At 35.6% G+C, this 17,606-nt stretch overlaps 1 protein-coding gene across 1 annotated transcript in view; it reads right to left on the bottom strand.

Moving 5' to 3' along the window:
* ROBO1 (roundabout guidance receptor 1) overlaps nt 1–17,606 on the bottom strand; it is a 444,051-nt gene that overhangs the window by 351,711 nt on the left and 74,734 nt on the right. Inside the window, exon 2 of the mRNA XM_065913546.1 lies at nt 4,930–5,256. Coding sequence (XP_065769618.1) covers nt 4,930–5,256 — 327 coding nt within the window. The remainder of the gene's footprint in view (nt 1–4,929; nt 5,257–17,606) is intronic.

The following is a 17,606-nucleotide window of genomic DNA, read 5'->3' as shown; positions in this document are numbered from 1 at the left end:
ATGAAAGATCACAATATATTGACAGTAGTGAGGAAATGTTACTTTAAAATATAAACATTCTACCTCAAGGTAATTACTATCAAAAAGCACCCTAGTTAATAAAATCTGGACAGACGTACTCTCTGATTAACTGTACAAAATTATTTTTTTCTGGAAAGACAGTTCTGTGTTTTGCTGCTAAGACAGCCAGCAGATGACTGCCTAGCCTGAAGGGATTTCTCTTCCTCAGAAGAAAACAGTTTACATAGGAAAGAGCCATATGCTGACTATGCACTGCTTAGCAGATGACATAGAGAGACATGTTCTGCAATTGAAAGCATGAAGGTCAAGGTTCAAATTAACTCTCCCTAAAATTCAAGGCAATTACCCAAGATTGAAATACTTATTAATATAAGTTGTGTTAAAAAAAAAAAAACTGTGCTATCAATTTACGCCAGGCATAAGATGAACTAAATTTAATGACTTGGTATTAATAATTTGGTAATGCTGAGCATTAAAGAACATACCCATAAAATTTTCTAAACATTCAGTAGACTATCAAATAAAGCTAGTTCAAAACAAACAAGAAATACTACTTGCAAGACTGTTTTAAAAAGTTCAGTTCAAAACTGAAGTAGATAAACAGTGAGTTTTTAGAAGTCTTAGAAAGAGAAGTATATTTTAAATTTACAAATTAAAGTCCTCATCAAGATATATCATTCTTGACTTGTAAAGAAAAATAATAATTTAAAAATAAAATTTAAAAATGTATCTGTAATTAAAAATGATTTTACCATTACAGAAGTAAGCTTCCAGATGGAAACTGTAGGTTTAAGGACTACCATATATTTCTTAGCATTCCAATTCTTAGAATTTATAATTGTGTGAGATAAATTTAATTGCATCAAAATTGATTTTTCAAGAACAAGAATACAACTTTTATGACATAGCAAAGATCATCATCTAAAGATTGGTCAGTGCTTTTCACTGGGTCCAGCTTTGTTATATGCGCATGTTCAGTAGCTCAGTTGTGTCCAACTCTTTGGGACCCTATGGACTGTAGCCCACCAGGCTCCTTTGTCCATGGGATTCTCCAGGCAAGAATACTGGAGTGGGTTACCATTTCCTCCTCCAAGGGATCTATCTTCCCAACCCGGGATCTATCTTCTCAACCCAGGGATCCAACCCACATCTCCTGTCTCTTGTATTGGCAGGTGGATTCTTTACCACTGTGCCACCTGGGAAACCAAACTTGAATATAATTGGATTTAAATGAAAACAAAAATAACGGATCCTAAAAATAACCAAGAAATACAATCTTCTTGGTGCATTATTTAAATTTAAATAAATATTAAAAACATGAAAGACAAGAATATTATTATTTTTATACAAAAATAAAAGTCTGAAATGACATTCCATATAATTTTCTCCCCACTGTTTGAGAGATTGACAATTGTTAGGAACCAAGTAATCCAGTTGTTACAGCTGTAAAACTTGGTTTAAAGGCAAATAAAACACAGAGAAATGTTTTTAAAGACATTACGAACAACTGTGCTGTGAAACCAGTGTTGCCTCAAGACACTTTTGTTAATGCTATTACTTTGGGCTATAGCGTCACTAAGAAATTAGGTGCAATCTTTGTCTTCCTGTGTCTGAGCCTTTGGGAGAAAGAAGAATAGCTCTTATTGAACTTTTGGTGTCTAAACTAAGAAAATATACAAAAATAATAATACACTCCAGGAAATAATAAAACCAAGCTATAATAGTGCTTTATAGATTTAACCTACAGCAAATATGACCCAATTTTCCCTGTCTACCCTCCTGTCTGGTATTTATGTAACACACAAAAGGCTAGTTTTGATTTTACAATGCAAACATGTGTTAAAATGGTGAATGAGCAGTAACCATTGGTTAAAATAGATAACTAAAATATATGTGAATTAAATGACTACACATCTATTTGTAGTGTACTGAACCATGATTTAAAAAAAAAAAAAATTTAACTAGAGAGAAGTTAATGTTTCCCATATAACTTATGTGTTCAAACAACACAATTTATCTAAACAAAAACATCTTTTAATTTTTGCAATTTAACTAGTATAAAAATTATTGGAAGCAAATACTACTTAAGCTTTTTAAAATATTTATATTACTAATATGGATCCTTATTATTATACTATCCTCATTAATACCAAATCACAATATCTACTTTCCCCTTCCCAACTATATAAATTGTTAATGAATGAGGTCTTAAAGTATTTTCTAGAGTAGTTTCATTAAATTGTATTCAGTAAATTAAAATTATTGTTTTTTTCTTCTGGAGCTTGAAAACATTTTGGAATGTGTCAGGACTCTCCCACTAAGATTTGTGAACTATGCATTTAGGGACAGTGTATTAGAATATCTTACTGGTAAAAGTTATATAATGATCTTCTGTCTGGTTTCAATTTCATGATCGTATATTTGTTGACTGAGACTGCAAGAACTTTTCCCATAATGGACTCTCAAGGTTATGGAATGTCTAAGTTAGGAAAAGAGCTTAATTGGAAACTAACAGTTCCTTTTAAAATAACTTCACAAAAGCCAGATTAAAACAGACAGGTCTCTAAATCCCAATGCATTAAGGATATCTTGATCATCTGAGGTAAAACTAGAGGTGTTTTGAAAAGGAAGATATAGAGGGTAAGCATTTAGACACTCAATTCAACTCTAACAACTTGTAAAAAACTTCTGACAATGATAAGATTGCAAGGAGAGTAGATAGTAACACAGAAACATGAGATGATCTTTGATATTTCTGTTGCTACATATTTCTTATGAAGAATTATAATTCCAGAAAACTTACAATCACTGATTTCCCTCCTGGTTTTTAGTTCCTTAGGTACTACAAACAAGAGCTGGCTGCAGTTATCTAGGCAGACATCATCTTTCTTGATTTAAATTTGCTCTCAAATATTAACTTACACTTATCTTCACAGAAAATAATTATTCTTAAATATAATGGTGTCAAGAGTTAGAAAGGTGTTAATGTAAGTTTAACAGATGTCTCTGGCAAAATATATGTCTTCTTCTAAATAAGCTGAACCTTTAAATTCTTTTGCTTGTGCTACATTTAAAGTTGAGTTTAAAAAATAAACATACAAAGAAAAAGAAAAATATCTTTCTGCTGTGATTCCAGCTTTTCTACATATCACTGATTTAGCTCTAAAACCTACACTGACAATCAAGGCAATAAGAGAAAGTACAGTAAGTTAATTATCAGTTAACTTCAAATAGAGAAATATAAACTTGGGTTTCAGGTAAATGTTTTAAAAATGTGAATGTCTAGTTTTGACATAGTTTTAAATGATTTTTTGTTCTATCTAATTAAGTTTTATGCTCATATAAGATATCTTTGGCCTTCTGTCTCAAGTATTCAGTATTACATGGCTCTGTGAGTGTGAATCAAATCATCTAAGTTTTTTGGAACTGATTCCACATTAATAATATGATTGAGTTGGACTAATCTGTCTGTAAATTCCTTTCTAGGTTTACAATTTCACAATTATCTGTGATTCTATATAGTCATGTTCTAGTTGAATGTTGGATGTAATGTTAAAGATTATGAAAACTGACTACATAACTAGAATTTTGAACATGAAAGAAAGTGAAAGTGAAAGTCACTCAGTCATGTCCAACTCTTTGTGACCCCATGGACTATAAAGTCCATGGAATTCTCCAGGACAGAATACTGGAATGAGAAGCCTTTGCCTTCTCCAACCTGGGATGTTCCCAACCCAGGGATCAAACCGAGGTCTCCCTCATTGCTGAGAGCTGAGCTACAAGGGAAGCCTATTATGTTAAAATATCAACCACCTTAGAAAACATTATATAAAAATAGACACAGTTACATATACAGTTTCATATATAGTTATAGTCAAATTTAAAGTGAATTAGATCTAAATTTCATTTGTCTTTCTAATCCCTATACAATTCTCAATTTCTCTCATATATACATATACTCAGCAGGATTCTTTCAAGGGAATGAAATTTTCTGACTCTTGAATGCTTATTGAAAATAAGAAAAGCCTGATTCTAATTCAAATACAATATACATCGAGACTCTAAATATAACAACTGAATCATTAGTTAACCAAATCCTTCCTGGGGTAATTTCAAATGAGTGGCCTTTTTTATCTGTATAAATATACTGAACCATCAACCACCCAAGGATTTCCATCACATGTTTTCCTCTCAGGATGTGCTACAGTGTAGCAAAGATGATAAAGTATGAGGCATATACATACATTTCTCTAGATTTAGCTTTACCCAAAGTATAATATAGTTCTGACAATTGGAAACTTTAAAACCATAACTTCCACTACCAGTCAAAAGTATTTCTCCTCCTAATGAAGACAAATGAAAAATATCTCACAGTATTCTTCTTATATCCTCATACTCTATATATTTAAAAGGAAAAAAGGAACGGAATAAATCAATTTCAGTGAGCATCTTCAACAGAAAACAGCTCCAAAAGGTAATACAACACAAGGACGTTTGCTCAATACTATAAAAACCTAAATGAGAAAAGAATTTGGAAAAGAATAGATATATGTATAATTGAATCGCTTTTCTGTACACCTAAAACTAACACAAAACTGTAAATAAACTCATAGTCCATCATAAAATAAAAATGTTCTTAAATTTTTTTTTTTTTAATTAAGTAAAACAGTTCACAACTATGTATGAATCCCAATTTACCTTGAATAACCAGCTAGGATGAGAAATTCAGAAAGTTCAATAAATAGTGGAGGATATACACATATAAAGCTACAGTCCTTCCTCAGGTAAAGCCTGTGATACACGTTTAATTTTTTCTTATCATGAACAAGGTAAATGATCCCATGGTACCATCCCTCCACCACCTCACAGGCCACATGCCCCCCAACACTAAAAGCCCACTTTACTTACTGGCTACCTCCAGCGACGCATTGTGACTCACAGCCTCTCCGAGGTAATTCCTTGCTACACAGACGTAGACCCCTTCATCAGGCCTACTTTTTCGTCCATGCACTATACGTAAGAAAAATAAAGATCCACTTGGCAGCAACATTCGGTGTGAGCGAGGGTCATCTTTGTCTGTTTCCACTCTCTCCCCACCTTTGTACCATTCGATGGTGGGTGTGGGGCGACCTTCAGCTTTGCAGTTCAAAGTTGCAGGTTCTCCTTTTGAGACAATTAGATCTGAAGGGTGTTCAACAATGCGAGGTGGAAAATCTTCCTGACGAAGACGGGAGCCTGCAGAAGAATTGACAAAATAGCTTCATATCATCACTTGGAAACAATTAAAAGTCTTATTTCAAAAGCCCAGGCGTTAGCACTGCCATCTAATAAACACTGCATAGTACTGACCTACTCTTCCTAACCTCCTTCCTAACTAATCCCTCTGGTGTCTACTTTAACCATACTTTCTAATTCCTGAATCCTTTTGACCCTCCACTTAGAAAGTGCTCTTGCTAAAACTCTGTCTGTACAAATTCCGTCTACTCTCCAAATCCCCTGTCCACAAATCTTTTCAGAACCCATCACCCTGTCTGTTTGTACCATGTACGTGCCTGTTTTTGCAGAGGAATGTGTCAGAGAATTGTTGACTGTTACAAATAATGGCAAAGCTTCCTGGAATCTCCTCCTCAATAAAACATCAATCAACACTTTAGCAAAACATATGCTATATATTAATGAACATTTATGTTGAAATATGAAGGATGGAACTTTATACAGACTTTCATATCTTTCTAAATAATAAATATATGTACATAAATATATTAATGTATACATAAGGATTGCTCAGTCATGTCCGACTCTCTGCAACCCCATGGACTGGAGCCTGCCAGGCTCCTCTCTCCGTGGAATTTTTCAGGCAAGAATACTGGAGTGGGTTGCCATTTCCTACTCCAGGGGATCTTCCCAACCCAGGGATGGAACTTGGGTCTCCTGTAATGCAGACAGATTCTTTACCATTAGCATCACCTGGGAAACCCCATACATACACACACACACACACACATATATATACACAACACACACACGTTATATATATTTATATATATGCATATATATACTTTCTCAGAGTTTTTATTCAATAAATTAAGTTCATTAGTCTCCAATCATTATTTTATTACTTTAGTAGATTTCAAAGATGAAATGCTACATAATTGAGTTTAAATAAATATTAATTTGAAAAGGATATTAGGTGAGGAGCTACATTCCAGATTGTATGTATTGCTTAATAAGTGAAGTCCTATGAGTGTCATTTAAATATTTTCTGTTTGTGCCTTATTTTTTCCAATGAGATTGTAATCACTAAAATGAGGATCAAATATCATATTTGTAATGTTCCTACCTTATTGTTGCCATAGATAGATTTAATATGTAAAATCTTAAAGATTTCTCAACTTCAACAACCAAACTTTAAACCTTGTTCTCATCTAATGTTCCAATCTCAATGAACAAAGAAAAATAGAAAGCAGTCTTGCTTGACACATCTTTCTGTCCCTTAATCCTCCCTCAAATTTCTCAAATCAATCTACTCATTGCAATCTGTACAGCCAGTTACCATCCCAGATCAAACTGCTGTAGATTCCCACCAGGATTTAGGAAAGCTCTTAAATAGCTTCACTTCAATGCAGTCAAATGAAGGCTTTGAAGTGCAAATACAATCTGGGTCCTCCCCTATTTCGGTGACTCTTAAGCTCATTGCTCTTGAAGACTTTAACAAGACCTACTGGAGTCTGTGTTCATTTCCGTATCTAGCTCTCAGGACCCTTCCTATTCCGTTGCTTTCTCTGCTTTCTTCACTTGAGTTTTCTGTTTGTTCCATATATATGTATATACACACATATATACATATATTAAGCTTCCTCCTTCCAAGGCCTATGCCTGCCATATGGTCTGGTCTCAAAAAGATCTTATTCTAATGTATACCCATTCCTCTTTCAAATCTCAACCTTCTCTGCTCTTTATCACAAAATTTAAATGCTACTTTTTAGCAAGGATATGAAACTACCTGTGGTAAAATAATGAGAATTATATTTTAAATTTTTTCACTACATGCCTTGAACACTGTCTGTCTTTCCCATTACTCTGAAGTTCTGTGGGTCTAATTTTGCTCATGGTTTCCTCTCTTACACTTGGCAGATTGCTGAACACATTATACATATTCAATAAATATGTGTTGAGTAAACAAAAAGTGCTAACAGCAAAACCTTATTTGAGTGCAAGGATCTGAATCTTATTTATCATGCTCTGTATGAAAATACTTTAAATAGTTCATTTTAATTTTTTGTTTTTTAATTTATTTTTAATGTTTTTTAATTTTATATTTTATTTATTGGGCTGTGCCAGGTCTTAGTTTGGGCATGTGGGCTTCGATCTTCACTGGGACGTGTGGAATATTTAGTTGCATCTTGTGAACTCTTAGTTGCAGCATGCAGGATCTTGTTTCTTGTTCGCTGACCAGGGATTGAATCTGGTCCCCCCGGATTGGGAGTGCAGAGTTTTAGGCACTGGTTCACCAGGGAAGTCCCAAAAGATTTTATTTTTAAATTGTAACCATATATACACACTGTTTAACCTCTACTAGACTATAAACTCTGCATGGAGTTTATTTATAGCTCTTATTTGTAATTACTACAGTTACTATTTCCTAATGAAATGATAAATGATGAAACTAAAAGATCTATTATTTGCTTATGTCCACCATGAAACAAAAAATATATAATCTGAAATACTGAGTAATAGTTTTGTAATCTGAAATATTGAGAAATAGCTTTAGTTTAGTGCATGGTATACAACATATCATAAATCTTTTAAATGAAACCAGGCTCTAGAAGTAGAGGAAATAAGCCAGCAACATGGGGAAAAATTACTTGGAAACCCGTGGTCTTTCACAAAAGCTATACTGATGGCAAATGAAATTTAAATTGAATTTAAGATTACTCAAATACAAGCACTGGAGAGCTCCAGAAAATACAGCATTATACTATATTACTGGCCTTTATTTTGGCTCTAATTATGAAAGCTGGATGCTAATGATGATCAACTGCTGAGGCCATATATATTTAATTTAAGCAGATTTTATTTATATTCTGAAAGTGTATTTCAGATAGGAAACTGACATGTATAGGTTGCTATGAGAATATAAAATATGGGCACTTTAAGACTGCCTGAGAGAGGTATGCCAACATAAGAAACTTGAGGTGGGTCTTAAAAAAATGAGTCAGAAAGAAAAGAAAGAAGAGGATTTCATTCAGAGGCACAGATACAGAAGAATACAGTGCACTTGTGTGATCTCAGTTTAGGCGGATGTCAGAGATTGTGACGCCCATGCCTGATGAAGCAGTAATGTGATGGGCTTTGTACATCAAGCCAAAGTTCTGGAACCTAACTGAAGGCAATTGGTTCAGTTCAGTCAGTTCAGTCGCTCAATTGTGTTCATGTTAGTTATGACCCCATGGACTGCAGCACGCCAGGCTTCCCTGTCCATCACCAACTCCTGGAGCTTGCTCAAACGCATGTCCATCAAGTCAATGATGCCATCCAACTGTCTCATCCTCTGTCGTCCCATTCTCTTCCTGCCTTCAACCTTCCCCAGCACCAGGATCTTTTCTAATCCGTCAGTTCTTCCCATCAAGTGGCCAAAGTACTGGAGTTTCAGCTTCAGCATCAGTCCTTCCAATGAATATTCAGGACTGATTTCCTTTAGGATTAACTGGTTTGATCTCCTTGCATTCCAAGGAACTCTCAATAGTCTTCTCCAACACCTCAGTTCAAAACCATCAATTCTTTAGCGCTCAGCTTTCTTTATAGTTCAACTCTCACATCCATACATGACCACTGGAAAAACAATAGCTTTGACTATACGGACCTTTGTTAGCAAAGTAATGTCTCTGCTTTTTAATATGCTGTCTAGGTTGATCATAGCTTTGCTTCCAAGGAGTAAGCGTCTTTTAATTTCATGGCTGCAGTCATCATCTGCAGTGATTTTGGAGCCCCAAAAAATAAAGTCTCTCACTGTTTCCCCATCTGTTTGCTATGAAGTGATGGGACCAGATGCCATGATCCTAGTTTTCTGAATGTCGAGCCAGCTTTTTCACTGTCCTCCTTCACTTTCATCAGAGGCTCTTGCATTCCTATTCGCTTTCTGCCATAAGGCTGGTGTCATCTGCATATCTGAGGTTATTGATATTTCTCCCGGTAATCCTTATTCCCTCTTGTGCTTTATCCAGCCCGGCATTTTGCATGATGTACTCTGCGTATAAGTTAAATAAGCAGGGTGCCAATATACATCCTTTTCCAATTTTGAAGCAGTCCGTTTTTCCATGTCCAATTCTACATGTTGCTTCTTGACCTGCATACAGATTTCTCAGGAGGCAGATCATGTGGCAATAACATTCAAATACTGTAAGCAAGGAACTGCATGCTCAAGTTTGGTATTAAAAAGCTCACTATTAGTACTATGAAACTAGAATGCAGCAGCTAGCTAGGAAGGGATTAGGATACTTTCGCACTCTTTCAATAATAAATTCTGAAAGCTTGTACTTGGATCTTGACTGACAGGAAGGAAGATAGAAGGAAGAATCTAGAGATAGTTACAATATCAACAGGATGTACTCACTGACAATTTGGGAAAAGATGGAAATGAAAAATGCAGAAGATGCAGGAGAAGCAGCAGGGTAGGAAAGTTCAAGATTCTGGTCTGAGCAATGAGTGAAGGGCAGCCCCAGTGAAGGTCCAGAATAAAAGAATGAATATGGTCAGAGGAAGAAGGACAGAGATGATTTATTCAGCATGAGTCATGGAGAGTTCGGGATACTTCCAGAATACACAAATGAAGACAACTAGTTGCCAATGAAATATCCAGACCTCAAGGAAAAAAAAAAATCTCAGCTGGATCTGTAGATGAGAATCAAGCTGGAGACTGAAACCCTGGGAAAGAATAAAACTGTCTAGGGAGAGTGTATAGAGGAAGTAATGGCCAATTACAGAAACTGGAGATCACCCAGGCCCCGTGAAAATACAGTGGAGCTGAGGACTCTCCCCGTCTCTAACCTACGGCCCCACACACCTGGACCACGGCCAGCGTGCCTTTGGAAGTGGAGAATTCGGGCCCAGATTTTCACCACGATGTTTGTACAGCAACATTCAGTAAAAGAGTTTCAGCAATAAAAATGCTCTCTGTTCTATTAAAGGCTAAACTTTCAAAATGCTCCATGGAATACTCTTTCCTCAGCTTGTTTGCTCAAAAAGAGAACTGCGGTTCTCAGAGTCTTTTAATCTTGCTAATGCACACTATGTGTGCTAGAAGAAGAGTATAATATGTGGCATCTCTCAAACTTATTTGGCCATTGAACTGTTTTTATTTTTCTTTTTACAAGACATCCCACTGAACTTTGTTTCTGAGGAATACACTTCAAAAGAAAACACACTCTTTTAGCATATAAGCATCCAAAGAGGATGAACAGCAAAAAAAAAAAAAAAAAGTTATTTGACAGAAGAGCCAAAACATTTGGAAATCATAACAAAAAACACAGAAATGCAACATTTCTCATAACATAGAACCTTGAAGAAAAGAACTTTCTAATTCCAGTGACATTTATAACATGTAATTAGTTAACTTCAATAGTAACAATTAAAAATGGCAATCATTATCACTATAAAAAACATAATAAATTATTCTTTATTATCATGTCTAAGCAGGAAGAAAACAAACGGAAAGAAAACAAATATGAAATGTCCATCATCTCCTTTATCACAACAGCATCTTTATGAGGTGCGGTGTTGTTATCTGGTATCCATATGGGGGGACTGAGACTTTCTGCTGTCACTCAGCTGGAAGGGGGCAGTGTTGGGATCCAATTTTAAAATCAGATTCAAAATCTTCCCCAGTATTCCATAAGCACTGCTAGGATTAATCAGTTAAAATCTAAAGAGAAACAGGCATTGTCCACTCTTACTTCCAATGCTACAAGTTGTTAATATTGATTTTTAATTTAAAATTTTTTTTAATTTTTAAAAGGTAGATAATAAAAACAGCAAGACGCAGTCAAACCTGATGACATCTAATGTTCTTTTCCCTTGAAATCAGAATATCTAACTGTAAACCATATGATTCAATAGTCGCTTAACTCAGTAATGACTTTCATGATGAGTGCATGAGAATATAAATCATTCCTTGTACTGTGTAATCTTCTCCAATATGAGCTTGCAGTTCTGAGTAGTTATCCTATATTATCAGTTTTTAATATTTGAGAAATCTCAATCTCTACATACTGTTTGCACAATTAAAGGTAAATATCACTGATTCCTCTTATTTTCCACCAACATGCTTTGAGGGAAAAGGCCCCCAACTTCTGTGAATCACTGTGCCTCACTTTCTCAAAGGAGGACCTTGAGAGAGTTACACCAAGAATAAATAGGGAAGAGCACAGATAAATCTCAGAAGAGAGTTACTGAAAGACCCCTAGTTACTGCAATCTTTTTCCTTACACATCGTGTCCATCTCCACACTGTCAAAGCAGCTCTCTTTATATAATATTCTTGACACACGATTCATAAAAAGCCTTCTTTATTCAATTATAAATTTAGAGTTCCTATAAACCATCCAACAACCACCATTCTAGTTATGCTAATTTGAGCATTTTTTATATAATAAAAGGTTTATATTACACTAGGCAAAACCAAATTCAAATTTTGCATAAGAAACTAAAAAGTTACAAAGAAGAGAGGGTAAAATAAGAAAGGAGCTGATGGAGCGAGGCTTTAACAAGGAACTAGGATGATAATGTCAGCTGCCCTTGGCAAGAGTCCTGGTAGAACCTTGGGAATATAACATATTGACTCCAGGCAAGGGCAGCACCAGGGAAAAAGGCAGGGCAGGATTCCTTCAACAACTGCCCGGTTGGAAGATAAAATATAAACACGAGTGACTGAAATATCTAAATATTGACACAACCACAGCTGGAAAAAGATACACACGTAAGTGCTAAGTATTTCAAGGAAATATATCAAAGTCACATGAGATTTATTATGAGGGAATTAAACTTCTAGTTGGATATAAAGTGTTCCCCCCTTTTTTAAGACACACATTTGCAGAAACAAAAGGAAGCAACCATTTAAGAGAATGACTTTCTAATATTCTATTGAGGTATGCAAAACATACAAATATATAATTTTACTTTTTCAAACGTATGATTTTATTCTTTCCTAGTATAAGCAGTAAAACATGTCTCAGGGTTTCGTCTGTCTATGTTTTCAAGTCTGTTTCTTAGTAGTATGAGAGAAGCAGTATTTATTTTATTAACAAATTCTTGTTTTGATCCAAATTTCTTTTTCCTACTCCTTGGTAGGTAAAATAAGAAAACCTAAAATGATTAAAATATTCATTCGTATCATATATCATATTAAAACATCTTGCAGCACAAGAATGCTTGTACTATTGCTAAAAGCACAAGAGAAACAAGTTCAATGAGTACATGACAGATGCACAATGAATATTAATAGACAATTCAGTGACATTTGCCCAAGGGTGGGGGTGGAATATATACTGCCTTGACAACATACCCATATTTGTAAAGGAGTACCTACATTCTTAAAAGGGCTTTGCCTCTTAACATTTTTCATTTAAGCTCCATTTACATCTTAAGAAGCAAAAGACTTCCAATTATTAAGATAAATTCTATCATGGGCACCAATCCTATAATTTGCCTGTCAGAATTTCAACCTACAAGGAGATATTTGTTAAAAATAAGAAGACAGCACCTATTAATTACTCACTGTGTAGAGAGCAGACATAAACATTCTCTCTATTGAGTTATCCAGGTTTCCCAAATACTGATGCTTACTCCAACTAGAAAAACAGAGCTCATTCTACAGAAAAATTAGGTAATTTCACCTGAATTTATACAGAGTAAAGGAATACAGGATGCATTAAAATAATGACATGATTAATGGATCACGCCATTCTCCTTAGGTACTTTGCTCCATCCTAATTCTCCTTGATTATAATTCTACACAGCAAATGGGGGAAGAGGGATCTTCTCTAGTCAAAACATAGCATAATCTCACTAATTAACTGAGTGCCATTGCTACTGTCTGTTACCATCTAAAATGATCACCAAAATAGACCAAAATGAAAATCCAGGAGTGAATCCCTGGTGTTTTTGCAATATTTCTACAGAATTTAATATCATATGGCGGTGTCCCCAGAGAGGTGAGAAAGACTGACAGCAGCATAAGTTAAATTTTAGAAATATTGCTTGCCCATCCCCCTATTTTTAATAATATGATGGTACAGAAGCCACTATGGCATTAACTCCAAGAACTGCCTCAGCTGACTCAAATCAGCCAGGATTTCACTATGAGCTGTGACAAAAGGGTTGGAGGGTTGAGCTGTTTGGTTGAGTTTATGCTTGCTATCTGTCCTTTCATAAAACTTCCAATTAACATGCACCTAAGAGAATTTTATTTTCAATAAAATGCCAAACAAAAATATTTGCATATTAAAAGTCTAAATTCTCTCACCCTGTTACCCATCGGTCTACCTGCATATTGCGCCTATATTGCATTAAGAATTGTGTGGTGCTGGAGAAGACTCTTGAGAGTCCCTTGGACTGCAAGGAGATCAAATCAGTCAATCCTAAAGGACATCAACCCTGAATATTCATTGGAAGGACTGACGCTGAAGCTGAAGCTCCAATACTTTGCCCACCTGATGGCAAGAGACAACTCATTGGACAACACCCTGATGCTGGGAAAGATTGAAGGCAGGAGGAGAAGGTGATGACTGAGGATGAAATGTTTGGACGGCATCACCGACTCGATGGACATGAGTTTGAGCAAGCTCTGGGAGATGATGATGGTCAGGGAAGTTGGTATGCTGCACACAACTGAGCGAATGAACTGAACTGATACAATTCTTGGCAAGATCTGGCACAATTCCAGGAAAAAAAAGTTCAAAAGAGAATGAAAACAAAATAAAAGAAATAAAAGAAAATCAGACCACTTAGCAGAGCCAACTAGGTTGCTTTACTAAGAGTTATCAGATGTCACCTTTAAGGTCATCTATGAGGAAACAGCTCTGTTCCATGGGGAAAACAGTTCATATAGATATACTGATTAAATATATTGTTTTCAAGACTTTAAAAGACATAGCAAGGCTTTTAAAATAATATGGAGCAGGGTTGAGAAGGCCAATATGGTGGAACAGAAAGACCCTAAGATCATCTCCTCTCACAGGCACACCAAAATTACAACTATTTACAGGGCAAGTAAAAATCACTGCAGATGGTGACTGCAGCCATGAAATTAAAAGATGCTTGCTCCCTGGAAGAAAAGTTATGACCAACCTAGACAGCATATTAAAAAGCAGAGACACTACCATGCCAACAAAGGTCCATCTAGTCAAAGCTATGGTCTTTCCAGTAGTCATGTATGGATGTGAGAATTGGACTAGAAAGAAAGCTGAGTGCTGAAGAATTGATGCTTTTGAATTGTAGTGTTGGAGAAGACTCTCGAGAGTGCCTTGGACAGCAAGGAAATCAAATCAGTCCATCTCAAAGGAAATCAATCCTGAATATTCATTGGAAGGACTGATGCTGAAGCTGAAACTCCAATACTTTGGCCACCTAATGTGAAGAACTGATTCATTTGAAAAGACCCAGATGCTGGGAAAGATTGAAGGCGGGAGGAGAAGGGGATGACAGAGGATGAGATGGTTGGATGGCAACACTGACTCAATGGACATGAGTTTGTGTAAACTCCAGGCTTTGGTGATGGACAGGGAGGCCTAGCGTGCTGCAGTCCATGGGGCCGCAATGAGTCGGAAACGAATGAGTGACTGAACTGAACTGACAGGGCAAGTATCTGTGAGAATGCCCTGAAGACTAGCAGAGAAGATCTTCCATAACTAAAGCTATAAAGCAGGAGCAAAAATCAGACAGAAAAGATGGGCAGAGACACAGTACAGTGAAGACCCACACCTCCAGGTATGTGACCCACAAAGAGAAGGATAATCACAATTGCTGAGATTTTCCCCTAAACCCCACACTGGGCTCTCTAACTCAGGGGTCTTGCTCCAGGAACATGAGCTCCCAGAATATCTGGTTTTGGAGGCCAAAGGGCCTTATATTTGGTTACAGAAAACAGACTTTTCTGGTAAAGGGCATGCAAAAAGTCACACACTCTGAGTCCCTGCCCAAAAGAAGAAAGTTGAAAGGAATCTGGGTTAGACCCACTTGCTGATCTCAGAGAGCCTCCCAGAGAGGGAAGATGGAACTGGAACTCCCCTGAGGACACAGATACTGGCGGCAGCCATTTTGGGGAGCTTGTTATACAATGAAGACACTGGTGTAGGCAAGCATCTTTTTTGCACTCCTTACTCTTAGCCTTCTTAGAGCTAAGGGTAAACCTATTAGTGCTAAGGGCTTACCCTGTCCCCAGAGGGTCACACCAGTCATTGCTCAAGGTAGGGCTTAGAAGTCAAGTACACCACAGTCCCACACTGCCTACCACCACACCCGCAGCGGTCAGCCCTGCCACAACAAAAGGTCCCACGCAGCCCACACAGGGGGCACCCCAAGAGCATACAATTCTGAGAACAGAGAGGAGCATGCGGCTGGGACCCACGGGATGTAAGGACACTTCTCCAAGACTGGGAAACATAACCAACCTGCCTAAATGCATAAATATAAACACAGAGGATTAAGGAAAATAAGGAGACAGAGGAATACGTGTCAAATGAAAGAATGAGACAGAACCCCAGATGAAGACCTAAGCAAAGCGGAGATAAGTAATCTACCTGATAATGAGCTCAAGCTAATGATCAGAAAGATGTTCAATAAACTGAGTGAATAGTTGTATTGGCTTTCTTTTCCTGTTCATTACCAATATAAAAATCCTATGCATAGCCAGAAAAATAAAGTTTGTAACTGTGTAGAATAACATTTCAAGTCATCTCTCTAGAGATATACTAAGATTATCAAAATTCACAAACAACCCTATATTTATTAATGCTTATCCTAAAGGACCAAGATATTTAGGTCTGAAAATAAAATAGCTTACTTCAGCTTTTAGGACCATTTTTCACAGACAAAGGGTTTTGGATAATATTTTGAACTGTGAAACAGTATATGGGTGGTCCTGTGAATACTTTTATTGCTAAGGAAATTTAGTTCATCCTAATGAATTTTCAACATGTTAAAACAAATTACATGGCATTTCAATCACTGTTAACCTACACTTTCTTTTTTGTATGTAATATGGAAACAGTGAATGGTTACAAATTGGAGCCAATTATAACTTCAGTACCCAGAACATGGGCAGATTTCTTTACTGAAATGCCAACTGAAAAATACTCTTCTAACTGTATAAAATAAACCTGGCTTACTAATCTTTCTCTGTCATGAATTCAAATTTCTGAGGGGAACACCTTTTTTCTGAAAATAATCTTATTTTTGTGTTTAAAAATATATATTTAAACCATAAATTATAAGTGTAAAAACAAATACAAATAAATTGCAATTCCTTAACTATACAGAAGTTTTTTTAAATAATGATTATATAAAGCAATATTTATCAATTCTTTCACTAAAGAGTTACATTAGATTTTCACAGAATCTGTATAGATATAACTTACTAAATCAATAGCCTTAAATCAATTAAAGTATTAAAATAAAACTTTTAACTTTACTTTCAAAATTAGTCAGTCATGCTTGAGCCATATTTAGAGAACTTTTGAATCTAGGTAGGTTTTTAATCTCTGCAAGGTAGAGTATGGGATTGCAATTCTAAAAATAATGGTCTAAAGAGTCTAAAGACAATTACTCTTCAAAAAAAATACTTAAAACAACCTTTTAAAAGATTACCGAGAAATCTCTATAGGAATGCAGTCAACTTCACTCATTTTAAAACCCAGTCAATACTCCTCTGACGTGAATAAGAATTTCTAAAGAAACTTTTTTGCACATTAGCAAACTTTCATCTTTACCTCTCTGTAACTTCCACTTAGTTCTTTCTCATTATATCTCAAATTTAGTTCTTACAGATTCTTAAGGGCTCCCTAATAAATGTTGAGCGGCAGATTCTAAACCCTTGATATATGAGATATATGGATTTAAAAGCTATTCCATATGTTAACTTAAAAATCTACTCAGTAATCGTTATTTTCTAAAGGGATAAGTAAATAATTCATCAGTCTACAAAACTACTTGCAGTTAATCTAACAGAAAAATCCACTATTACAGAAATTACTACCATATGTAAATTGTGATACAAAATTATAAAATTCCAAAAAATTCTTCTAAGAACAATATTTTTCTTCTTTTGCACTCTGATTTGTGATTTGTATATCTGTCTTTTTTGCAGGTATGTTTGTAATTGTTTTTTTCATATAGAACAGTGGTGGCATCATTTTTTTTCCAAAGAGGTTTTTTTAGTTTTTATTTGTGATAATATGAGCTGTATATGAATTTATCATTTTGTATGTTAATGCAACATCAAAAAGGAAATATAATACTTTTAATCATTATTTTGATGGTGGTTTAATTAATTTTTAAAGAAGTCACAAAATCAATTTTGATTAGAAAGCATGT

The sequence above is a fragment of the Muntiacus reevesi genome, chromosome 21, assembly GCF_963930625.1.
Source record: "Muntiacus reevesi chromosome 21, mMunRee1.1, whole genome shotgun sequence".
Classification (NCBI taxonomy): Eukaryota; Metazoa; Chordata; class Mammalia; order Artiodactyla; family Cervidae; genus Muntiacus; species Muntiacus reevesi.
The sequence above is the reverse complement of the archived record's forward strand: the minus strand, read 5'-3'. Positions and strand labels throughout refer to the sequence as shown.